Genomic DNA, 27500 nt, shown 5'->3' on the forward strand with positions numbered 1-27500 from the left:
CAGAAAAACTCGTCTTTCATGTTCACGTACACTGGGTACAAGGGCATAGTAGCTCTGGCCTTTCAATGCAATGGCAGATAGTCAAGCCCACAGCCAGAAGAACACGCACCCACCAACACCTCGTGTGCAAGACTTATTTCTTATTTACGACTTTCTTACCTCAACATATAAATCTATTACACGCGACGCTGGAGATATTGCCCAGTATGTCCGCTTCAACCGCCGAAATCTCACAAAGATGGAAGAAGTTTCCCTCAGGAGGATATGGGCTGGGATAGCCCTCACACCTGCTGTCACCTGCAAGTGGAAGGGCTTCGCCAATAACCATACCACCTACTCAAACTGCATGACCTTGGCACAATGCAAGGATGTGTACCACCGGCCATGGATTTGCCCAGGTACAAGACATATCCGGAAGCCCTTGCTCACACGCTCTGGCCTCCCCAGCGACCGACATGCTCACTTCAGCAAGTGGAGTCAAGACGGCCCCTAATTAATTACAAAGCCTTGCTGGACTTCCTGCGTGATGCAGGATTGTATTCATGTTTATAGATTTTAAATGCGCAAGCATTTATATGCTTACCCAACGAGGAAACTGTCCGTCTGACCGACCATCCGTCCGACCCGTAAGACGGTCGTTTTTGAAGATAGAGCCTGCAGCCGCGAGTGACCGTGCTGCCTGTCGCTTCAAAGCGAGCGAAGCGACAAAAACGCAGCGCGCGGAGCTATCAGCAGTCGGCACTATTTGTCTGCTTCGCAGATCGCTTTCGAGATACGGTCCGCACGGCCGTGCCAGAGTACATTTGATGGGTCCGTGCCGCCACCGGTTCATAATGGCTCGACACGAATGGACAAGGCGCTTAAGAGTGCTTACGGCTTATGATCGGAACGTCATCAGCACACCTGGCGCAGCCACCTGCAGTATTTTGTTTGCGTTATCAAATGCACCTTGCGTCGCTGTTCGCACCAGTTCGTGTCGCCGCAGCGTTGTCGTTTGTACTGGCCGGATCAAGTGCCATAACACTGATAACGACACCGGACTGCGTGGAGATGGGGAAGCACCACAATGCCTACGCATACTTAGACAACTTTTAGAGGCGGCTCTGCGAGAATTTCTTTTTCTAGTGCTTTTTCTGTGCCTTAAGGCAGCCCTCCTAGGAAAAAGAGAGGAAGGAACCAAGGGCTTGCACAGTATACGCCCACTGCATGGCTACCGTACATTGTCTGCTAAGGTTGGTAATGAACGTGTGAGCGGCCATATCATATGGAGTAACATGCTGTAGATGGGACCACCGAAGCCTCTCCAAGGAACTTTGGGAATATCTTGGTCTGCCTCACCAGTATTGGCATTCGCTGAAACACATCTCATAACAGCTGCTGGTATGCGGCCATCTATCACCGTACTTTAATATCTGGCTTTATTCTTAACCATGCAACCAATAAAAGTATAATACATTGACTACAAGTATTTTCAGCTCGCTACACCGGACCAGTTAACAACGAAATAAGAACAAATTATTTTTTTTGTATATATCTTCCTGACACCTCATTCGTACCTTGGGCAAAAAAGTCAATAAAATAAATGGTTCATTCATTCATTACACTGCGAGGTTCTCCATAGGGGCAGGCACACCTCACGTCTCAGTTATGGCCGCTGTGAATTTGGCACCCAAAACAAGGAATGTGCAAAATAAGAGGATCACGAAAATGTCTCATAAGCAATCACTGCTTCCAACTCTCGCTTTACTTTGTCTCTGCAAGAAGAGTTGTGACATTAAACCATATATCTCGCAGGGCATCGCGCCCAAGACAAGTACTGAGCCCGCACTTCTCGTCCCGGAAGACCACGCTGTGCACTGGTTTGAACGGCGGACCCGCAGCGCAAACACACTGTTCACGCCCCTTTGCTTATAGCAGGGGTTAAAAAAGCAATGCAGTGATGGAATGCAAACTAATGTTGTGGGAACTCTGGGCCAGCGTCATTCCCAAGTGCAAGCCTCGACCTCGGCAACTTCTGTTGTCTTCTTTCTTGAGCCGTCTTCTGACACCTTTCCGACTTACTAAAGAAAAAACACGACCACTCAATGAGCTGGTTTTCCTTTCCGCCTGAAAACTTGCAAACTACGTTCCAGTGTGCAAATTGTCCCACTTCCAAGTTGGTATTCTCTGGAGTACTTTGTTGTCAGGAACCACACTGCGTTCGTTTAGAAATTTAGAATTACTTTGAACGTTCCCTGCCAGACGATGAAATTGAGGAGAGGGGCTACGCCACCAGTTCTCTCTTTTCGGTTCGTCGGCTGTTCGGAGCACACTCGCAAGTTTACATGCTTCAAGTGAACGCTAGCCACGGGGCAACCACACTTCTCAAGAACGTCGACACAGGAAAACGACGTTGTACGGCCACCACCTTCAGCACGTGGCACGGCTCTTCATGTTCGGCGGAGTGTCTGTAGCTGCCGGGTTGCCGCTCCTCGCCATGGAAATCTTCGACTGGCGCATCGGGTTGCAAGTGTCCTCCGGGTCGGTGGACATCTGAGAGCCTGCGCGGGACCGGGCTAGCAGGCGACACTGTGAGCGAATCACGGCACCATGCGAGCCGCGGTCCGCCAGAAGCCACCACCGTTCTCAATGTCTCTGTGTGGCCGCTGGAAATAAAGGAAGATGTACGGGTTGATGGCGCTGTTAGAAGCCGATATCACGCCGAAGAGTGCTACCACGTTGGCGTCCAGGATGCCCGGGTTGCCGTAGGCCAGGATCGCCTCTTGCACCATGTAGGGCACGTTGGTCACCAGGAAGGCGCCGAACACCACGGCCGTCAACTTCAACGTCTTCACCTGCGTCCACCGTTAACGACTTATTTAATTTCAACGACATTTAGAACTGAAGGAAACAATGTAAGGAATGAGAAGCCGTGAAAACTGGACGCTGTGTCCAACGCTACGTTCGTCTAAGAAGAAAGTTAGTGCGCATTTGCCTGCGCATTCTGGGAGCTGCGTGTGCGCTCCGCGACTTCTGAAGATCGAGATTCTGGGAAGAAGCAAAACTGCCATCGACATAATAGAAGCGTTTCATACCACCTCTGAGGGTAACGCATGCACGAGCAATAGTTTAATTTCTTTGTCAGGTAGCCAGGAGAGATTCTGGCGCGGCATGTTAGCAGTGACGCAATCATTTTTCTACTTCATTATCCGTCGTTGTCTTTTTTCCTGCTTGGTTAATGAGCGAGGTCTCCTCGCGCATCTGTGGCAGGATGCTCAAATTGATGACCGCTGACTGAAATATAGATTATTTCAAAGCATGCGCTATCTCTCCATGTATCACCCTTATCGTTTTCGTCTTCGTCGCACACAGTGTTTTTCTAAACTTATGAATCAACTAGACCAGCAGGCTATTTTACGGAGCTACATCGTTTATATAGCCTGACATAGGCCAAAAACTTAATATTTGCCCTTTTCCATTGCATTAACATTATGCGCAACTGTTGCTGCAAACACGGGCACTTGTTTTACAGCGCAGCTGTCTATGGCCAGGATGTCGGGATGTCTTCAGGGCGTAACGTTGCCAGAAAACAATGGTGGGCTGATCCCGGCGGCAGTATAGGGCAGAGCAATGGCTCATAGCTCCGTACGGCAGAGGATACAAGCAGTGACTCATCAATAGCTTATACCCTCATAAGGCAGAGGCTACAAGGACTCAGCAAAGTGAAGCGAACAGTGCATGCATTCTTTGGAATCACGCATGCAACATACATAATTGCGTATGTTTCAACATAGAACACGCTCAAAACAAGCATCCAATCCACTTAATTGATGATAAGGCGCTCCTGATAACAATGCGAAGCACGTAGCGCTCCCCGCGTATGTTTCCCGGTAAAGGTTAATAACACAGAGTTTTAGTATCACGTACGCAGGAGCTTTGTGCACGCAAACGTGAGAGTTCTACGTACGCTACGCGCCGCAGGCGTGGGACGCTTATAGCACTTATAGCACGTATACGCAGCAGTCTGTTGTAGGAGACCTTGACAATGTATTTATCGTCGTTTTCGCATGTATACTTGTGCCCTCTGCTAGCTGACATGAATGCCATTTAAGCCAAGTTCGTTCAAGACGAGCCGAAATCGGAGCCAATGCGGGATCCTCGCACCTCGCAAGCAACGCGTCCGTGCTACACTCTAAAACAAGTTTACACTCATTGGGTGGTTTCTTGTCCCTCAAACAATAATCGTCATGTGTCTTGTCCGCATTTCCTTTCTTTAACGCTGCGAGCCCGGTACTTCCTAGTCACGAACAACATGCGCGTTATCAACTATGACATTGCATTCTCGACAGGAAAGCAGCGAGCGCCGAGTTTTCAAGAAAGGAAATGCGGACAAGACAGATGACAATTACTGTTTGGGGACTAGAATCAACCCACAGGGTGTAAACTTTCTTTAGAGTACGGTCCTGAGCTGCAAAATGCCTCCCAGCTTTCTTTGTATCATCATTAATTATCTGTGCTCTCGCGGACTTCGAAAAGCGCAACCACGCAGCACAACACTGCGGTGACTAACCACATGCACCGTCGACACGGTCGGATGCGATCTTGAAACTGTTCTCGGCTGTTTCGAGATGTCGCGCGAGCAGCTCGCAGAACCGGTCCCGCACTTGGGGCGCGCCACGCAAATGCGCAGATTTAGCGTGCGTACGTGAGACGCGACGGGGCTCCCTACGTTCTGCGCATGCGCGCTTCGATCCCGCAAGATCTGCGCGTGCGTAGCGCTTCCACGTATACGTGAAACTAAAGCTGTCTACTGTTGCGCAAGCTGCCGCGGCGACGACAGTTTTCCACGTGGGGAGTGACGTCCCTGTAGGCTTTCGTACATAAAATAACCAGCTTGGCAACTGATTTCAACGCTGTTGCAACACCGCTATGGGTGGCGGTGTGCTGTCAAAATTACCATTATTCCCATTGCTGCCATTATTCTAAAATTGCATTACTACCACTACTCTAAAGCCATAAATCATTACATACCTCTCTCAGCAGTTGTAGTCGTTATCAGCACGTTCGGCAGACATCCCCTTTCGCAGGACCGGGATGGCGAGTAATTTTTTTCCTACTAGCTCCTTAATTTTCCCCATAGAGTAAGGCATTAATGGCCTTTGCCATATGTATTTTTCGAGAGACGAAAACCATTAAATGGCCTCACAACGCTTATATATTGGGGCATCTGCAATATCACATGTGCAGTTGTCTGTACCCTCACACTAGCGACATACCTGGGATCGTTTTACTTCATGTTACTGCATTTCTTTTCATCGTGCGCGCTCTATCGTCAGCTAGAATTTTTTTTCCTTGTGCTGCTTATTCATATATTAAGCTGCTCCCTTTAAACCAGTGCTTTGGTAAAGAGCCCTCGTAGCAGATGACGGTGAGTACAAACCTTAGCTCGAGGTAGCGATGAAGTGGTTTGCGGGCTTATGTGCCGGTTGATCGCAGTGTGCTTCCAAATGGCCCACAGTATTCCGGCGTGGAATGCAATCAGGAGCACTAGTGGCACGACGAACACCGTGAAGAACACGAACCCCATGTATATCTGGCGGTGGTAGAGCGGCGTGTCGCGGTCGTAGAAGATGGACGCGCAGAAGCACTTGCCGGGCGCTACTTCGACGCTGTGGAAGACGTAAACGTTCGGCAGCGACGGCATGCACGAAGTCAACCAAGTCAGGGCAGCTAGCTTCCACGGATCCGTGCTAGGTGCTAGCGGCGTGGCGATGGCGATGTACCTGTCTATAGCAATGGCCACAAGCATGTAGGTGGACGAGACGAGCGCGAACGTCTGCAGAAACTTGAAGAAGCGGCAGAAGGCGTCGCCCGCGATCCACAGCCGGCCCATCACTTCCCACACTACTTGCGACGTCATCGTGATGCAGGCCACCAGAAGGTCCGCTATGGCCAGGTTCAGAAAGAGCACGCGCGCCTTGGACACTCGTCGACGGCGCTGCTTCACGAGGAGGTTGCAGCAGACGACCGTGTTGCCGACCACCGAAAGGATGATCATGGTGACGATGATCACTATGCGGACCCGCTTGTGGTAGCGAGGGCCCATCATTTCGTCCGTGGCCACGGCATCGGTGACGTTGTTTAGGAGTGCTGTGACGTTGTCCGCTGCATCGTGGCCGTGGGGTGGGTCTTCTGTGGACGCGTTGAAAGCGTCTGCTTCAGTCATCACAAAGTGACGGGTATTCCGTGTTTACCTCCATCCACTGAAGAGTTCTTGGTCTACCTGGAACACATTACGCGCAGACGCTGTTCTATGTGCTTGGTAACATTCTGAGTGCTTCGCACAATAGCATTCGGCTGCAAACGGCATCACGACGAAGTCGTGCTCTTGCGGCCAGGCTAAAAGCGTTGATTCTGGAGATCGAGGAGTCCATGTGCTTGTAGGCCTTCTCAGTTGTGTTGTACCTGCAGTGCCAAAAAAAAACACAATAAATTATCATTATTCTTGAAATTATGAAACACTTGCAATGCTTTGGAGAGTACGTTATGCAGATTTCGGACCAATTCATGCGACCCCTCACCGCCGTTTGGTGTTAGGGATGGTGACAATTATGAAATAATATGTTCGCTTGACGAAAAAAGAAAGCGTTAGTGCCAGCCGACCACAACAGCCGCCTTGCGATTATCTGACCGTCACTTCCACAAATGCACAGTTAGTTATCACTGTCGGTATATACTAAAAGGTGTATACTGTGGCCAGAGTGAAGAAAATAGGCTCTGTTCGCAACGTACTGCTATTGTTATTAGCAGACGTGTCGCTTAAGCGTAACAACTACGTGCATTATTGTCTAGTGTCCTTTCATTCCTGCAGAACAATTTTGAACCTTCTTTCGCTTCTGTCCCTGCATAACGAACGTACCAGCTGTTGCACACTGCTTTGATCGAAGAACGATCAGAACTCAACAGAAAAGCTTGCGTAAAGAGATCACCTCTCGAAAACAGCGCAGGTGCTTTCCATGCATGGAGCCGAGCGTACTGGTACACATGGCAGCTTACAGTTTGTTCACACCTGTGGAGTGCTTTGCATATTAGCGCTTCGCCGAATTTTTCTACCGGCCGTCTTCCACAAATTACTGCGGCCACCATAGCCACCTGCAGCTCTGTCAATACTAACCGTGACTATTCCTAGAACATTGGTGACATGTACACTTTTGTAAGCGCGCAAAGGCTTAGCCATGCATGACGCTGACGCTGCAGGTACAATAATGATGGTGACATAGGTCCTTGGCTGGGCGATCGTGTTGCGTGATTGTGGCGTGTATGTATTTGTACCTCAAGTAAGTTTTATATAGATCCATGTGATCATATTGAAGATGCACGGTGTCGTGTTGAGGACTTAACACGTACCGTGAGAGCGTCTGGAGTTCGAGCGGTGTCCATGCTAGTCGCACTTCAATTTTATGTCAAATGTTGGCTGTTGGGGCCATGCTCGTCTGCTGACAAGCGTGTCTACTGATGATCTTAACTGTCGTTTTTGTTTTAAGGCGTGAGCAGTAACAATGTCAAAGCTTAAGGCGTATGTGGATCGTAGGAAGGCATATATATATATATATATATATATATATATATATATATATATATATATATATGGTGTCTTGCCGTCATTGCTTCAGGCTCAAATCGTTGTAGAAGAGGGTGATTTATGGGAGAATAAAACGTTACATCGCCACATAGGCTGACTTAGACCCACAGGCGAGCACTACGCCTCGCAGGCGACCTCCCACGAGCACAGACACACGGCTTCTTCTTTCTCCGACCAGCCGACAACTGCTACGTGGGTCCCAAACTTCAGTTAGGCCCACTAGCGCGCTACATGAAGAGTGCTTTCCGAGGGAGGGCGCTAGCGATGTGCTAAGATTCGGCCACCCTGAATTCCTTGAAGTCCTCGTTAAGGCGATCCTACATAAGGTCTTCTGAATTATCTTACCGATGCTCGGCTATCCTCCAATTCAGATTTCCTAAAAGACAAAGAATAAGAGCAGAGAAAGATAATAGTAGCTTAAAAACACAAGCAAGCACTATGTCCAAGAACAGACGCTTAAAGTTCACCACAGCACACAGTAATTCGGTAGTTTATAATGTACAATTCTGAAAAAGTAATTTCTTCCGACAATCTTGACTGGCTTGACATTGTGGAAAGCCACAACGCGAACAGAGAGGGAAAAAAATTGTTTCACACAATACATGAACTTGGCACAGTAGAATTCTCGTTGCACACAGAGAAAATAGAACGAAAATCACAACACACCGTCTGGTAGTCTTGCCGGTAAAGTGCGTATACGTTGCAGACGTTGCCTTATTAATGTTTCTCCTTCCTCTTGATTCTCTTCAGATGTGTCATCATCCTTTTCTTGGTCTCAAGCGTGGTCCCACGCTTGGACAGGGACTTGAGCAAGCCGGTTTTCTTTTTCACTGCATCCGCAGGTGACGTCGGTTTAGGTTCAGGAAGGTGCTGCCCCGTCGGTGGCTTCTTCCGTCTTTTCCTAGGACTCTGTTCCAGCGGCCAGCTTGACACTTTCTTCGGCAGCCTCCAAAGATTTCTTATTTTCGTCTGCAGCCTCTGGCTCAGCTTCGGTGGCAGTGGCTGCTTCTTCACCACCTTGGTGTTTAGGTGCATGATCCGTGATCTCGTCCGCGCCCACTGGCGGGGCACCGCTAGGCTCTTCAGCTTCTTTCTGAGCAGTTTCAACCTTTCTTGTTGCTTCTTCACTTGCCTTGTCACCAAACTCAGGTACTTCGTCTTCTAGCCTTTCTGGTGTGGTTTCGCCTCTAGGCTCCGGCAGGGCTACTTCTTCCTTGACTGCTGTAGCTTCGTCTGCCTTTGCGATTCCTTCCTCGGACGCTGCCGCTTTGCCTTTGGTTACTTTTGTAACTCATTCCTGCGGTTCAACTGCGGCGGGGGCTTCTTCTTGATTAGCCGTTTTTTAGAGCGCAGGAAACTTCAGAGTCAGCGCGTGACTCCTTCGACGGCTCTTCTGCAGATTCACTTCCGTTTTCTTTGTTATTTGACTCTGCAACAGCGTCTGAAAATCTAGGCGCCGCAGTTTCTTGGTTTGTTTTAATTTCGCCTGTCTTTTCTGTCTCCTGAGGAGGGAGTTCTTGAACGTCGAGTTCCTCTAGTCTCCCCTCTGCCTCCTTTGGGACGTTCTGATCTGCTTCTTTTTCTTTCGACAAGGCTTCCTCGGTTGCCTCTCACCTGCGCCCGGTTCAGGAGAAGTCGCGGCTTTGGGTGTATCTTTTGCGGCGTCGTTTTCGTGAGTGCGCTTCGGTTCCTTTGACGGCGTGTCACTCTCTGCGGTGACGTCGCGAACTTGCATGGTTGCTTTTCGTTGTTCTCGTTTGATGCGCTCAAACACGAGGATGTCGTGACGCAAATTGTCGTCATCGTCATGTGTCCTTCCCAAGAGCATGGTGCAGAGCTCGAGATCTCAGACTCGTGAGAACTTGCTCTCGCGTATCGTGAAAGTCAAGGTTCACTGAATTCACGGCAAAGCCGCACCTTAGCGTGGAAATAAGCGGTCGTGCTTTCATTTGGCTGTTGCACGCGCTCTTGCATCCTCCGACATCTTTCCGCTACTCGAGTCTGACTCACGAACGTGCGACGAAAACGTTCCTCGAACTATTCCCACGATGTGATTCGAGAACTTCTTGCACGATACCAGTCTTTGACAGCTCCAACCAAACGTGTTCTTGCGGTTTCCAGCGTATACGGAACGGGCCATCCATGAGGTGTCGACGTTCGCCGTACAGTTTTGATCCACTCACATGCCGATGGACCATCCTCGGAACCGTCAAAGCTGCTGATGTTTTGACTCAGGTCCGGTATAACTTGGAACCTTGGCGCTGGTTGAGGCTGCGCCGCACCGGCAAGACTCAGTCGTTCCAAAAATGCTGCCAAAATCGTGTCCCTTTCTTGTAGGACTTGGAGGAAGGAGGTCGCGAGCCGTGACCGCGTCACCGTGGCCAGCGTTCGGGTCTCCTCCGCCAGACTGGTTGACTCTTTCTGCCGAGCGTTTAATTAGGGTTAGCAACGGGTCTTCAGTGGTGACGGAAATAATGGATCTTGAATCCCACTTGTGAATTATGTTGTCTTCCCGTCGGTAATTCAGGCTCAAATCGTTGTAGAAGAGGGTGATTTAATGGAAGCATAAAATGTTACATAGCCACAGAGGCTGACTTAGCCGCACAGGCGAGCACTACGTCACACAGTTGAACTCACACGAGCATAGACACACGTCTTCTTCTTTCATCGGCCAGCCGACAACTGCTACGTGGGTCTCAAACTTCAGTTAGACCCACTAGCGCACTATAAGAAGAGCGCTTCCCGAGGGAGGGCGCTAGCGATATGCTAACATGTATATTCAAGAACTCGTGTAAGACCGCTGCATAGGTAGTTGAAGAAAAAAAGACGCACAGTTACGAAAATTGCATGATTAATGGTTCAAACCATTAAAGATGCAATTTTCGTCAGTGTGCCCCTTCATTTCCTGAACTATATATATATATATATATATATATATATATATATAGTAGTAACTGGATTTTTCAATGGGCCAAGCGTATTTAGGAAAATCAGAAGCACAACTTCGTGGTTATCTTAGGTTTATTATTTACCCAACAGTTTCGGTCGGTGGACCGACCTTATCTTTTTATATCTCTTTTTATATCTTCAGTCTTTTATCTTTTTATAGTCTTTTTTTTTAGTCTTTTATCTTTTTATATCTATAGTCTTTTTATATCTTCAGTTAAAGAAAGAAGGCGCCAAAAAAAGTAAGAACGGAGAGATAGAGAGAGCAAAAAAGAACAAAAAAATAATAAATAAAAATTCCAGGGAGAGAGCCAATGGCAGGAAGATTACTTATTGGTAACTATATATATATATATATATAGTTCAAAAATAGAAGCACGTAGGAAAACCATAACAGCACTTTACTGACGTTTCGGCCGATGTCCGGCCTTCATCAAGAGAAGGCCGGCCCCGGCCGAAACGTCAGTAAAGTCATGTTATGTTTTTCCTACGTGCTTCTATTTTTTGAACTACTTCTGTGCCGGCTCCTGTTATTCTTTACTTCACTCATATATATATATATATATATATATATATATATATATCTTTACTTCACTCATATATATATATATATATATATATATCATAAGAAGCCAACCAACATCGACATCATAGGGAAACCGAGGGGCTCGATTTTTGTAAATCATGACCATATAAACCCAACAGACGATGATGCCAAGCAAAGCACCAGGGAAATTGGCTGTGGTTGAAATTTAAATGTAGAAAATAATAAAGAAAACATAACTTGCCGCTGGTGGGAGCCATTCCCATAACCTCCGCATTACGCGTGCGTTGCACTACCAATTGTGCTACGGCGACGGCTATCAATAGATCCACTAACTTAGGTATCTATGTTTACTAGATCTAGATATCATTCATTCATAGCGAGAGTCTCGAATCTGGCAGCCTTGATGCCATTAGGTAGCATACGAGGGCTGTTTAGCCACGTACCTGCTCCACGGTGTTCATGTGTTACGTGACGCCATCGAGGAAAAAAAAGGATGTTCCACATATGCCCATCATGGCTTCCAGTGGCACTGGCTAGCACTTCCAGGGATAGATCTAGTAATATAAAATACCCAAGTTAGTGGACGGATTGACTGCCGTCAGCTGTACCACGAGTAGTATAGTGCAACGCACTCGTGATGTGGAGGTTGTGGGTTCGGCTCCCACCGGTGGCAAGTTGTCCGCTCGCGTGTATATATATATATATATATATATATATATATATATATATATATATATATATACAATCATATCATAAGAAGCCAGCAAACAATGACACCAAGGAAAACATAGTGGAAATTACTTGTACTTACTAACTGAAATAAAGAAATGATAAATTAATGTAAATGAAAATGGTTGAAAAAACAACTTTACAACGATTAATAAAAATCGGGCCCCTCGGTTCCCTTTCTTCTCGTTCATTACATAACGAGAGCTCGAATCCGGCAACACTGATGCCTTCAGGTAGCCTATGTGGGTTTATAGACCAGTTGCCTTCACCCACTAAGATCACGAACTAGTGACGCCTGCGGCCGAAAGGATGTTCCACAACCGCCGCCTATAGGTTTGTGAGTGGTGGCGCTGGCTAACACCCCCCTCCCCCTCCCCAGGGTTACTTCCAGTTGTAAAACATTAATACCCCGGAAAGTGGATGGGAAAACGGCGCCGCGGTAGCTCAATGGTGAGAGCATCGCACGCGTAATGCGAAGACATATGGGTTCGTTCCCCACCTGCGGCAAGTTATTTTTTCATCCATTTTCATTTCCATTAATTTATCATTTCTTTAATTCAACCAGTAAGTGCAAGTAATTGCCACTATGTTTTCCTTGGAGTCATTGTTTGTTGGCTGCTTATGATATGATTAATAAAAATCGGGCCCCTCGGTTCCCTTTCTCCTCGTATATATATATATATAAATCGCAATTGAATTTTTGTTATTTGCCGTGCGTTTCTGCCTCATCCTCGATGCAAGCCTTGATGTCACTGGCGGAAGATCTGCGGCAAGAATCGCCGAGCCAACCCAATATAATGGGTAACCCTATACTTTCCGTTATACGACGCCTTTGTCTCCGTTTGTTTGATCCGTGGTTGGCTTCGTATACATAAGAGCGCTTTGTCCACCACTTTCTTCGTGAGGAGCGGAAGACCTCCTTCTATTCAAAGACAAGAAGCACCTCTGTCCTATATCGAGTTCAATCAAGACAGGGATCATTCTTCCGCGCGTTCCGCAGTGGTTGCGCCAATGCTTCGTCCTCGAATGACATTGCGTGATTCCGGACGGCAAGTAGCTTCTGAATGGAAGTAAAATGAAGCCGGAAGCTCGTCCGCAGTTTTGAATATCCTCTAAGAGAATGTTCTCGAGAGAGAGAAAACAAAAAGAAAAAAAGAAATACGAAGTAAGAAAGAGATACATGGCGCGGCAAGAAATTAGGAAGGAAACAAAATTGAAAAACCGATATCATGAATTGCAAATGCGCGACTGGGAAAAAGTGAACGAAAAGAAAATTGTGTTTGATCTTCGAGTTCAGGGGCTCTAGCTGAGTTCAATTCAAGCGCTGCAGAAAGCAGTAGTTGCACTTAATTGGATTCTATGTCTCGGCGAAGGTCTGCGTCGGTGAGAAAAAGTGCGCGTAACGATTAAGAAATCGAGGCTACCAGGTCATGCACGTCAACAAGGTCTACAAAGGACAAGGGTGCTGGGAAGAATACTGACATCGAAGCATGCCTGCGTTACCAATACGGCAACCACCAGCAAGAATCACTACTGCTGCGGCACGCGCAGTGTACTACTGTCCAAGCAGACAAACGTTGTCATTTCGGCATATGCTACTGAGCGAAGTTTGTTACGGCGTCAGCGCAAATCTGTTACTGAATGCCAACGAGGGGTCGAGGAAATTATTTTTCTATGAAAATGAAATCTCAGCCCACATTGAGATGGATAGAGATGTTACTTACACTAAAAGCAGAGAGGTTGGTCCGAGCTGGGGCGCTCTAAACTCCTACTCTGCGCCAATAATGGGGGAAGGAGAGTTAAAGTATAGGGATGAATTATTACTACTGTCTAAAGTCCCTGTTCCAGTATCGTGTCATTCGGGAACCTCAGTAAAATTTTTGTTATCACATTCGCAGATTGTCCAATGAGTCTTTAGGGAAACATTAAACGTAAACGGAAAGGGGGAGGAGGGGGGGGGAGGAGCCGTTATTGCTGCAAAGGAATTTGAAGATGACGCTCAAAGTAAGCGAATGGCTTATGCGGACCGCAGCGATAAAATGGACACATTAGCAATACCGCTGACGTTTAGTGCTGTCGTAGATAACAGCGCCCGATGGTGGTGGCACAAATTATCGTCGACACTCTTTGGTAGACGTAGTGACGATGACAACGGCGACGGTGCGACGAAGATGACATGGCGACATACTCCATCCGGAGGCCAGATATTGCCTTTCCAGTCGCCTTGAAATTATGCAGATACCGCTGACTGTAGGATTCGGTCTAAGCGAAGCTCTGGTGAGCCGGAAATACAAACCTGATGATTTTTTAGCGTCGCCATTGAAACGGGGCGGTGACAAATAGTTACCTACAGCCACCTTGATTTAATCAACTATGCTATACACGCTTTTCATTCGAGCATTTTTGTTTACATCTCATTAACCTATTTTTCTGTTCCTCAATACTTCTCATCTATCTTGTACCGCTTCCTACGCCTGTAACGAATCCGGTCGCATCTACCTCTTCCCAGCTTTTTTTTCTTTTTCAACAATACTCCAAACGTCGCTTGCTTATCTTGACAGCTCAACGGTTGATGCTTCCGTTCACTTTAAATCCAAGCGCTTCTGGAAGGTGGAAGTTACTTAGGAGTCTAACTGGGTGAATCCCTTCGCATTCCATTAGGATGTGTTGAGTTCTGTAAGAGTCCACCTAGGGGACATGTACATTTCGTCTGCTGTTGAAGTTCCGATTGGCTGGGCTGGGCTGCACGTCCACAGCAACCAGGTGCCACAGCCCATCAGCACTTCAGCAGCAGCAGAAATGGACCTGTCCACTAGGTGGACTTTTACAGAATACCTCCCCTGGTTGTCTATTTAAATTTTCAATTACCCTGTACTTGGTTGCTAACTTTCTTGACCTCTTCCTCCCTTCTGTGTCCACGCTATTCAGGTACAGATACTTGTGCACTCTACGCCGACCATTTATTTTGATCCAAGTTCCTCAGCCGTTCTCCAAAACTAATTTTGCTCTGAGCTTCTCTGACTTCAAAAGAGGCCCAACCCGTGACACCTTCACTGCCTCATTTGTGGTTTTGCCGTGCGTTCCCAAAGCCAAACAGCCTACCGAACTTTCGTTAATTTCCAACCCCGACAAGATATCTGATTTTAAGCACAGAATGACATTTGCGAACGTTTACGCTGGCACCATTACTCATTTACAGATTCCACTCACCACCTCATATTTATTGTGCCCCAAAGTGCTCTATATTTCATTATTGTTGCATTCAGTTTTTCCTTTATTTGATAATCTTGGCGGATGCTTGAGTAAGTCTTTTCTTGGTTCATGTTTACGCCGACGTATTTATATTGTCTGACTATCGGTTTGACATGCGGTTGAATTGACACCACGTAATTACTCGTCTCTTCATTAAAGATCATAATTCCTTATTTATCTGTACTAAACTTGAGGCATAGATTTGTCGCTGCGTTGCCACACACATTTGCTAGGGTCTGTAAATATCTTGCATTGTCCGCTAGTAGCACTATGTAGTCCTTATACATCAGTCCGGGGACCTTCTGTTCCACCATTTGTCCACTACGCGTGTAGCAAAAGTCAAACCATAATTCACGGTTTTTCCAGTCGTCTTTCTATGCCCTTAACATAAAGCATAAACAACAGTTGAGACAGATGATATCCTTGCTATCAGACCTTGGTAAAATTCTACCGCTTCATTACTTTTTCGGTCTTCCGATACAACTTAAACTCGGTTGTATCTATATATCGCCACGAAATCGTCATCTATGTATCCGTGCTTGAGCATATTCCATAACAACTTCCTGTATACGTTGTCGTAGGCTCCCTAAATACCTCGAAATGCTATCCCTAAAGGTCTATTCTGAGCAACTAAAATCTCTATGCACTGACCTAGTACAAACATATTATCAACCAAACGTCTGCCTAGTCTCAAACCATTCTGTAGTTCCTCATTACATAATTTTTCTCCGCCAACTCCGACAGTTCCAATTTTATGGCTTGCATTGGCATTCTGTATATCACCGACTTTACTGTAACTGGCCTGTACGAGCTCATCGTATCCTTATCACCTTGGCCTTTGTAGACGAGGTTCACTTTGCTTTCACGCCATCCAAGCGATATTTTTTTTTTCGTTTTAATCACTAACACTATATGGCATTAGTCAGCAGTGCCTTGCTCTTTGTACCTAGGATTTTTGTGAGCTCTATTGGGCTTTCGTCGGGTCCTGTTGCCGTGTTATTAGGCACAGCTCGACAAGAGACTCGTAATGGATGTCGGTGGCTAACGGGAACCACAGCCGTTAGCCTATGGGGGCGGAGAGATACGGAGACTGCACACGCACGCCTATGCTCTTAAGCGTGCGTGTGCGTACATGAAGGTTTCCCGCAAAGAAATGAGACACAATGTCACCATCAACCACAGTATAGGAACCTTCAGACGCCATTAAGCCCTCGCACGATACCGCATGAGTTTGAAAGGGCTAGATAGTTGGCCTTCGGTGGCGAACGTGCACTCGCAGACGTGCCCATTTCATTGGTGCCTTTGTATCGGCGGAGAAAGTGAGGCCACTGAGAACCGCCCAAAGCGGGCGAAAAAAAAAATCCCAATGAATACCGTTCGCTGGAAAACCTATAGAGTGCCACTGACTGGAAAGGGATTTACTTGACTTCCATTAGATGGGCCACGCAGTATAGTGAAAGCTGATCAGACGACTGGGGCGATGACAATGAGAGCGGCGACGAGGATATTAGTAACGAAGTTAGCCCGGCTGTTTTGAAAGCAAGATGGTTGTGACGCAGCTTGAACGAATTAGTAAAGACCATGTACTCTAGGGCATATTATACGAATTGGCGTGTACTGAGGAAAAAGAAAAAGACAACAGTGGCAGCCTGGCAGCATTACTGGGAAAAACCGTTATTATATATGCAGAGAAGACGTCGTCGTATTCACTCACATTAAACGAATAATTAGATGAAAGCACAACATGGAAAAGTTCATTAGGTCCAATGTAGTTATAAGACTTGCTTGTTCAGGGTGCACTGTAGTGCGCTCGCTTATGGATCGGTTCTGCAGCGTACAGCTCAGTGAGAAGGTAAACGTTAGCTCATAATAAAGATCACCATTGACATAAGGCTTCCTTGATAGTTTCTCCGGTGACTGGCGCTTTTGCTTGAGTTGCACCGCGTTTCAACGCCTCATCTCCATGACCTCTAAAATAACTTACTTGATAACTTCCTTTCATTAGGGATAGATACCAGAGTAGCGCAAAGCCGGTTAAAGCTGGTCGGCTATTTCTTGAAAAAGCTGATTGGAACGCTCCACGGTGGCTTCGAGGCCGATGCGTGGCTCCATGGTCGGCTTTCATTACCGGCTTCAGCGGTCACAGTCTAATAAGGGCAAAATCGACATAACCTCTCGTCTACCGTAGTTCGCCAGCACACTGAAGAACAGCAGACCATCAAAATTAATCGCGAACGGCTTTGGCGCTAATTTGGCCAGGTTAAACCCAATCGATACTATGCAAAGGCTTTATTGAATTTCTTTGCTGGTACGATCGACGTTGATTGTCAGCTGGAAAAAGTAAAGCCGAAAGCTCCCTTTTTCAATCTCCTCGTCTGAACCATCGACGGAAGTGACGGCAATTGTAGCCTAACAAGTGTCATCGTGTTTTAGCGCATTCGTAAATTTTCGTGCAGCTAAAATCGGTGAAATTTCCCATTTTGATTCTTCGCTGACTTTTTAATGCAACGGAGCTTTTTTTTTTCCTTTTATTTTTAATTTTATTTTATAATATTGTAATCTAACTTTCTGACGCTGAGCAGAAGGCCGGTGCCGAAATATGCAACGGCTCAGAACGTGTTGCCAAAATTTCAAGATGGTGTCCCCACCCGTATTTTCGTTCAAGTGCGTTTACGCTTTTCGAAGGCTCCGCTTACAATAAGACCGGACCATAGACCACAATCGCTTACTCTAGCACACGCGTTTGAGAAAGCGCAATTAATCTCGACTCCCGGTGCCTTTTGTCGGGCGGCCTACGCAGGGACTACTGGTTTGAGAACGAGGCAGCCGAAGTTGAAGCAATGACGAGCGAACACTGGTGGCAAGCCTGCGACAAGGACAAGTCATCGTTTGATCATTGGACAATTCATAGGTGTTGTCCAAATAAATGCCCTTGCATTTTAGTAACAGAAACAGATCGCGAAAGCTATGTTTTCGCGGGCTGCGCATGGGCTGGAATTAATTGCGAACTAGGAAAAACGGCATGACCGCCATCTTGTGGACACCACGTATTGACCCTCTTCGCGAAGCTCAGTTTGCGCTAGAGAAACGAGATGGTGCTCTCAGCGGTGCGCCACAGGTTGCATCAAGCGAAAGCGCACGAGTTCGAGTCAGTTGATCATCATCATCATCATCATCATCATAATCAGCCTATACTTTATGTCCACTGCAGGACGAAGGCCTCTCCCTGCGATCTCCAATTACCCCTGTCTTGCGCTAGCGTATTCCAACTTGCGCCTGCAAATTTCCTAATTTCATCATCCCATCTGGTTTTCTGCCGACCTCGACTGCGCTTCCCTTCTCTTGGTATCCATTCTGTAACCCTAATGGTCCACCAGTTATCCATCCTACGCATTACATGGCCTGCCCAGCTCCATTTCTTCCGCTTAATGTCAACTAGAATATCGGCTATCCCCGTTTGTTCTCTGATCCACACCGCTCTTTTCCTGCCTCTTAACGTTAGTCCTAAGATTTTTCGTTCCATCGCTGTTTGTGCGGTCCTTAACTTGTTCGAGTTCGTTAATTCAGGTTTAATGGCTGGTTTAATGGCTTAATTGGCTGGTTTAATGGCTTAATTTAATGGCTGGTTAATGGCAATAATGGTTTAATGGTTTAATTCAGGTTTAATGGCTGGTTAATTCAGGTTTAATGGCCATGCTGGCGCAGCATGGCCATTGTCGCAGAAGCGACAAAGGCCATGCTGCGCCAGCCACCGAATACGAAACCATTAATTCATCTGCTCTCCTTCTGTGCGATCAGCTGTCGGAAATTCTACTGGGTGTTCGGTCACGCACTGTGCTCCGTTCATGCTGCAAAATGTGGAGCGGTGGATTGAAGACGTCTGCTGTAGTAGGCTGCAAAAATAGTGACTGGCATGTGAAGGAATGAAATCAATCTGTGTGACCTAGTTCACGTACCACTGCTGCATTGCTGGCCGTTCGCGATGCACGACTTTCCTCTAGGATAAAAAAACAAAAATTCACTCATCCGCCACTTTGTATTGCTAACCTCCAGAGACGGGATTTCAACCCTGGCATGTCTGGAAGAGTGAGTACCGCTCATTACATGGCGATAAAGGTAGTAGGGCGCTTCATGGCATAGTAAGTTTCGCGCACGTTATCACACATCTATCCCAACTCGCACGCAAACTTGCGCACATTCTATCGCCAACGTATCCAGAATAAAGGTGAATGGGCGCACACTTGAATCAATGCGACAAAGCGCAGGTGATGGCGACTACACCGACAGCACACGAGTGCTCAAAGCTGAATGTTCCGTGACGGTCCTCTGGAGTAAACGAGTTACTAGAGATAATGCATCGTTGCTACAAGCCATTACAAAAGTACGGAACAGATACGTTCCAAGCCTTGTGCGCCGCAAGAACAAATATATCTCAACTGAGCACACATGCGAGCGAATAGGCAGAAAATGATCGGGTAGTGACTGCACTGAGGAACTTCACTGAGTCAGAAACGTGAAAAGCCCCTGCTTCAAGGTACTATAGCCGAGTAAAGAACGAACAGCAAAACACACTGATCCAGATTCAATTCATTAGCGGAATGTTTGGATGTCTTGTAATACATTTTTAGCCTCACTGTTAAAACAAGCACCATATACGCTGCTCGCGCCGTTTCGACAAAGCTTAATGAGCTCCAGAAGCACTTTGACATGTTCTCTGAAGCTGTGGCCAAAACTTAGTGTCGTCCACCCAGTCACCGTTTGCAGTATCTCCCGAAACAGAGGTTTCCTGAGCCGCACCGGGCGTCATTTGCATCCATTGTAAACACGGAGGCAACCGAGGCAGCTGCGGCAAGCAGTGGACGCGTCACCACGTGATCAAACATGGCAGCGCCCACAGGATCACCGCGAAAAGGGTCTATAGTTTGTGGGGTAGCTCACGACGCAATAGTTGCCAACATTTCCAATCGCGGCCCTTCGTTTCACCAGTTCCCGTGGCTCCCAGCACAAGACGACTGCCACCTACATGCACAGCAAGCTCTATACACCCTTCTTGCAGTTCAACTATATGCTATTATCTGATTATTTCCTTTTAGCGCCTTTTCAGCTTAAGGTGGTTCTTTTCACATTGCGGGAAACGTGTTGTGTGCGCCATGCGAGTTTATTGAAAATTCCGATAGAATCCATCTCACAATATCTGTCGACGTAATGCGATTAGCATTACGTCGACAATCCACTTAGCGTCGACCATCCACGTTAGCAATCCACCACGCTCCGCCCTCTAGCGGTGTCCCCCGAATTCCCTCGCCCTTCTTCGTGGCCTCCGGGTTGCACTGTTGAAGCGCACGTGCCGTGCTGGTGCCGATAAAAAATATCTCACTGCCCACGGCCATTCGTAGCGCAGCTCTAAAGAGTTGGGCTGCTGTGTTCGAGGAATCCATGTGACGCGGGTTGAATTCCGCCAGACAGACAGACAGATAGATAGATGCTAAAGTAGGCTAGGGACGCTCTTGGAAATTTATATCCAAAGGTAAGGTTAATCCAGCAAAGAACAGAGCTTCTTGAATTGTGCTATTGTAGGAAGGATGATAAATTTACACCTGCGAGTGTGTTTTATACGTCGCGAATGCTTGGAGTTCGTCGTATAAAATTTATCGAAACAGCGACTTATTAACACAGTTGAGCAACTGAACTCGCCATATCTACGTTGCATTTTTCAATTCTGTTATCTCTGCGTGAGCGCGAACGACTATCTCCACCGTTTCCTTACTCTCTTAGAAATATATATCGCAGGACAGGTAGATTAAAGCCCGTGTTTTATAGACCGTAAAATCTGAGCCTTACCCCGTGGGCGTCAGATCAGTTGTATTCGGGTTTTAGCAGGCAGTCCTTGTCTAGGAAATAATTAATGTTAAGCGCCGTCGTTTGGTGTATTGGCGACGATGTTGAGCGATAATTCATTTGCGCGTAATATATAAAAAACGAGGAAATTATTATCGCTCGCTGCTAAAGCAGCGGTGGTGAAACACTGCAGCAATTAATTTGCTTTTACTGTTGATACTTATGCCAACAGTGTCAGATTCTTCTAAAACAAACTTACCGAACTCTTCCGGCGCAACGAACTGAGGGAAAGGGAAAAAAAGAACATTTGGTGAGTAAGGAGATAAAGAAGGAGAATATACATTACAGTTGTTCACAGCACAAGCATGAACGGTAAGCCGACGAGACCAGCGTGACCATTGAAATAAGGAAAAAAAAAAGAAGAAAATACAAAAGAAGAGCAGGAAAAGAAAGCTTGAAAAATGTTACTCGTTCATTCGAAAACAAAACCAAACAAAGTGAGGGGTTCAGGCTAGCCGGAAAGTTGAAGAGAATACATCAGCACCGGCAGTTGTAAAAACGCTGGCGCAGTTTTCGCGACAGAGCAGTTTAGATGACGCGTCGAAGTTACAAATTTCGGAGGTTCTTGCGCCCGATGAAAGTAAAAGCGAATCCCTCGCGGGTACCGCTACGGGCCGGGCCGAGGCTTTGCAGGAGTGAGCCCAGACGTAAGAGATTCTAATATCGGGAACTCAAGCGAACGTGGAATGGGGTGGGATGTCGCCAGCTTCACTAAATTGGCTCGCTTCCTGTACCGCACTGTTTCGTGCTATACACTGACGCATATGTCCTGACCTTCGTTGCTGACCCGTTTCAAAGACTTTTTCTTTTTTTTTTTGAATTCCCGGTGCAGTGTCTCGCAGTTTTGGTGTCAGCAATTTCGCAGAGCCTAACCATTGTTCTTCTTCTTTTTTTAACTTTCCTTCGTAATATTGGGCCGCCACTCACCGCCGTTGCAGTCGAGTGAATGCTCTCGCTGGCTGTGCACCTTCCACTCTTCCGCGAGAAAAAAGCAAACTCTAATCGGCTCATGTATTACACCAAGGGACGTGCCGGTACATTGTCGTGAAGAGTATAACTTTGTTAGTTGCATGACTCCATCACGCTTTCAGTGATTTTTATACTTTTTGAACAAGTCAGCCTCAGGGCTGAATAAAATAATAGAGATGGTACCATTTTTATAGAAAATACTGATGATTTACAAAAAAGCATGATAAAGGTAGTAAGTACTGCTTTCATGTTAAAAAATATTTATTTATTCATGTTACCCTCAAGACCGAACGACTTCACAAAGGGTACTATAGAGGCAAAGTAAAATTGTAACATCGAAATGCAAGAAATAATATAACCAACATAACACAAAATTCACGTCTAATTGTACAACGCTAGTCATTGTCTCAGAAAAGAGTTTGTTATCGACAAGGACAGGGACGTATCCAAAGGTGGTTCCGTTCTTGCGGCATTCTGGAAAACAGCAAGGACTGACGGAAAGGTGTATTATTGCCTCATTCAATTAAACGTGTTGGTAATTCTACAAATAATTATTAGACTATTTTGCCGTTGAAGCAACAATAGCATATTCGTCTTAAAAAACGCGCGTGCTTGGCATTTGCAACGCATTTGTATTATTCACTGTGCCTTTTTGAAAAATTAAGGATTTTGTAATGTTTCGTCGAGGGAAGCCTGAAACTCAGTATTCAATGGTTATATGAAATGAAGCCGCAGAACAAACTTCAACAACTGTTTCGCTATCAGATTGTGCAACAACAGACGGGATGTCACGGGATATATGTATTGCGGTATAGAGCAGACGGGTGATGTGAATGCTTGTGTCATATAATGACATTTAATGTTTGCCATATACCTTGGGGACCATGCATTGTAAGGACGAATTGGGTTATGCCTGTGGTCGAAATGTTTCTATGCATTTTTTGCCACCTTCAGAAATTATGTATTTCAAACCACCTTCAGAACTTATGTATTACTTCGTACAGAAGAAAAGAAAATTCGTGTGTGTTTTCGTGTGGTGCCGTAAGCTTTCTCTATGACCTATATATGAACAGGATATATACTCATTAGGGAAGCCGGACCATTTCCGCGTAAAATATACGGGAACCATATCGAGTCGTGAGAACTCGCGTGGAAAATTTTCAGTGGGGATGGGAATTATTTTACGTAACCCGGCTTGTGCATTTCGTGTGCACCAGTGAGCCCAGCAAACAAAAGTTAAATACAATAATCTATTAGGTGTGCGCCACCGCTCTCACTTATCGCTTTAAAGGTGGCGTGTCACCAGAGATTGATTGATTGATTGGGCGATAAATCGATCGATCGACCTACCGAGCGGCCAACCGACTGATTGGCTGATTGATACGATGGTCTATAAATGCTGGCACCTTTCACAACTGGCTTTCTGCAACATTTTACTGTCACATCAAGAGACATAAACGGCATTATGTGAAGAAAATAAAACATTGAAACATTAAAAACCCGGCGCGGAGGTTAGCTTTGTCAGCGCCTAAATAGCGCGAACTCTCCGACATATCACTCCATTCCAAGTCTTTTTCAAGCGATCATTCTCTATAATCTTGATTTCACTGCGCTGAAAAGCTATCAACTACGGCGCTAGAATAACCATCTATCATCACAACTCTTTATAACATCGCTGCTTCTTCTAACATCAGACTCGAAGCCTCGGAAGCGACAACAAATTTTACAAACTTATGTGGGTTCGAAACGAGAACCGCCCGGCTCTGGAACCGGTGCTCAACCAATAAACACTCCAAGTCATTATGTTTTTATTCTTCTCTTTCATGGTATTTACTACCGTAACACGTAAATATGACATCGCCTGATTAACAAACTGGTGACACCAAAGACGGACAGATGTAGTACGATAATAAATCTATCCTGAAATGTACCTACCGTATTTGCACGTAAATGATATGATCACGTATATAAGGCTAGGGTGGACTTTGATCTGCCAGAAAAAAAAAGCAATATACATATTACGATCATAACGCGATGCGATGCCGCAAGGATAAAGGAAAACACGCATAAAATCGGATGCCCGCAGGGCTTTATTCGTCGTTAATGCGAACTGCCGTCGGGAAATATAATGAATGGACGAGTGCATGCGCAATTTACCCATTGTCACGGCTTACGTCTTTGTCAATGTCGACGAGTACGGCGTCGTCCTCCATGCCACCACATTTATTGGACAGGCAGCACTTGAGAAGAGCCCGCGGCACAATCGAACACGGCTTAATTTTTATTGACTATAGCGATCACGGTCCTGCCTAGTGATTTAGCTCACTGTAATTTGAAGCGCCAGAAAGAAATAAAGAAGGGAAAAAAAATTGGCCGCATATCTGCTTGCTTCGCCGCAAATGACGTCGAAAGGCGATAGTCTTCTGCCGCCCCCGGTATACGTTACACCCTATCTTCTTCTCCCTCCCACCCCTCACGCTCTTCCCCTCCCCTCTCACTCCTCCCATGATGAATGCAACGGAGGTTTTGCTGAATTCAATTCAAGTTTCCCGCGTTCGCCTTTCTCTTGCGCCATCTGTTGGGACCTTTTGTTACTGTTGGCTTGAAGCCGGCTACAGAGCCGCGGCTTCAGTCGGCTTGTTTTTAACGCGTAGCGTCTCTTCGACGCCATTTCTAACGCGTTGATTTTTCATTTACTAACATAACACCCAGTCCAATGTGTATTCTTAATTAAATGAACACTGCGGATCACGGTTATGTAATTATATTTTGGCTCAAATAGGCCTGAGGCTTCTGAGGCTTCCTTTGCGCTGTATAATGTTGACGTGTATGACCCCGTGCCACTAGTGCTAGTAGCTTGGTTGGTTTTGGCCGGGCGGTTGAATAGAGTGAGAGACAGAGAGATAGACAAAGTTTTTCGCATTTAGGTAGCCCAAGAAAGACTATCGTCTTTAAAAACACGTGATATTCGTGTCACGAATCGGAATATAATGCGAGGCGCATTGTTATGTAATGATAGAGTAGCCACCCTAGAACACATACTCTGGGATTGTGAAATAGTTCAGAGGAGAATTGCAGTCCCCCCGGATGAACTAAGGGCGCGGTGGAGAACCGCACTGACTAGCTCTGATCTTCAGGGCCAACTTTGGGCCATCCAGCGAGCCCGGGAAGCTACCTAGAGACAGGGTCTCTCTGCTGCCCCCGGCGCGGCCTAGACCCAGGCCATCAATTTGCCGGATACTTATTAAAGTTGACTCACTCACTCTGTGGCCGGAAATTTTGCATAAAAAGAAAAGAAGAAAAAAAGAAGTCGCGTTATATTTCTGGAAATACGGTAGTTCAGAATGGCGGGCAATAGAATCGTCACACGCACAGAAAAGACTCCACCACATACATAGTTCCCACTTCCAGTATGATGATGAAGAATGGTGTGACATTTTATCCAGAACTACCCCGAAATCGCATTTTTAATGCAGGGTCATTTTCTGCTCCGTTCCGTTCGTGCTTCCGTTTCGCGTCCCAAAAAACCCGTACCACCGTCTAGGCATGGCTATAGCTGAATATACAAACTTCCGTATACGCTTACCGCCTTGTGGGCGCACGATCCTTCGACGCGACATTTTGTCAGTCAACATGAGAGTAATGGTTAATACATGGTGCCTTGAGAATATAGTGCAGCTAATACATATAGTTGCCTAAATTTTGTCCTCGTGGCCTCAAACGGCTTTGTGACTTCGTAAACTAATCATTTTAAACGACGTACTGTTTTAAAAAGTAGAAATAAATACCACTAAATTGTCGGACGGCAGAATTCGAACACACGACTGCTAGTACGGAAGCTCGATATTGAACCCATTGCTACCACGGACGCATGCATCGACAACCGGTATGGAACTCCCTTATGAGTTTCTCGCGGGCTTAAGTCCCTAGGTTTCATGCTCTAAAAGCAAGAAAAATATATCCAGGGACTTTATCGCTGGCAAGCGAGCGCGTTGAGAAGCATGGCGTGTTTCGATTTGGCCTTATCAAAGCGCATTTGGAACGCAGGAGAGAGATTGCGCGGAAAAGGAGCGCTAGGATAACACAAGTAACCATAGAAATTGCGACTGCTAGAGCAGGGGGAAGCTTCTGAAGAGGATGCGTTGGAACGAAGGCGAGGGCGTCGGCGAGCAAGTTGTGCGATAGAGAAGCCCTACCGCAACGTTTCTTTAACAAACACATGTTTGGTAGTAAAACAATTGACAGCTTTAGGTGATTTGAATGCGAAAGCATGAAAACTTGTCCAAGTTTTCATCTTAAATTCAAACTCCACATTAATGCACATTAATCACCTTTGGTCTCAAAGCCCTAAGCCACTCTGGTCTAATTTGTACCAGCCCTAATCCATCTAATTCCGCCTTAATCAACTTTATTCCCCATTAACTAATTTAATCAAGCTTAACCCAATTTGGGAAATGGGCCAGGTTTGACGCCGGGGCTGTTCACCATGCGATTTTGCAGTGCGAGCCGCAAAAGTTCCTGCGCCGAGGAGACCGCGGTTGCTAAGGTGTGCCTTCTAGATATTCAATATATGCCGCCGGGAACATGACGTCATAAATTGATCACGTGCATCTTGCTACCATCGGATGCGGGATTTTTGCTTCGTGGGGCATATAATGCTGTCATATTAAAGTAAATTTACTATGGATGTCGTCATAGTGTGCGTCGTATTCTTTGCAGGTGCTTGTCTCCTAAATTATGGCAGCCTTGGTTGCAAGGGTACAGTATCGGCATCATACGTAATTATTACAAACAAAGGTATGCACAATATGTCAACTCGCCAGTTTCTACCCGAATGTTCTTTTTTTTTTTTTAACATGACGTGTATCGCAGCATTGGCGGCGAGAAGCAGTTGCGTTATATTGACCCTTTTCGTGGAGCAGTTTGTTTTAGAGAAACGAGATGGCGCTCACGGCGGCGCGCCACGTACGGCTTTCCTCGAGGATACAGAAATTTGCTCATCCGCCAGCCTTGTATCGCTAACCTTCAAAGAAAGGGCTTCATCGCCAGAACGTCGGCAAGAGTGAGTACCACTCGTTAAACAATGACAAAGGGAGTAGCGCCGCTTCCTGTCATAGTAAGTTTCGCGCACGTTATCTTTACACATCTGTCCCAAATGGCAGGAAAACTTACGCCCACTCTATCGCCAACGTATCAAGAATAAGTGAATGGGCTCACACTTGAATATATGCGCACTGTATACGCACAATTAATGACGGCTACACCTATGGCGCACGAATGGTCGAAGCTGACTGTTTGGTGACGGTCCACAAGAGTGAGCGAGTTATTAGGTGTAATATATATTTGCTACAAGGTATTACAATGTACAAAACAGCTACGTTTCAAGTCTTGTGCGCAGCAAGAACAAATCTATCGGAACTGAGCACACCCGCGAGCGATTAGGCAGAAAATAATCAGATAGTGGCCGCACCGAGGAACTGCACTGGGTCAGAAACTGACAAGCCACTGCTTCAAAATATTTGCCGAATAAAGAACACA

At 46.2% G+C, this 27500-nt stretch overlaps 1 protein-coding gene across 1 annotated transcript in view; it reads right to left on the minus strand.

The window, feature by feature from the left end:
* LOC119441165 (gonadotropin-releasing hormone receptor) overlaps positions 1-27500 on the minus strand; it is a 91285-nt gene that overhangs the window by 5048 nt on the left and 58737 nt on the right. The window contains exon 2 of the mRNA XM_049661832.1: positions 5420-6444. Coding sequence (XP_049517789.1) covers positions 5420-6205 — 786 coding nt within the window. The 5' untranslated portion in view covers positions 6206-6444. The remainder of the gene's footprint in view (positions 1-5419; positions 6445-27500) is intronic.

Source organism: Dermacentor silvarum, chromosome 2, assembly GCF_013339745.2.
Source record: "Dermacentor silvarum isolate Dsil-2018 chromosome 2, BIME_Dsil_1.4, whole genome shotgun sequence".
Lineage (NCBI taxonomy): Eukaryota > Metazoa > Arthropoda > Arachnida > Ixodida > Ixodidae > Dermacentor > Dermacentor silvarum.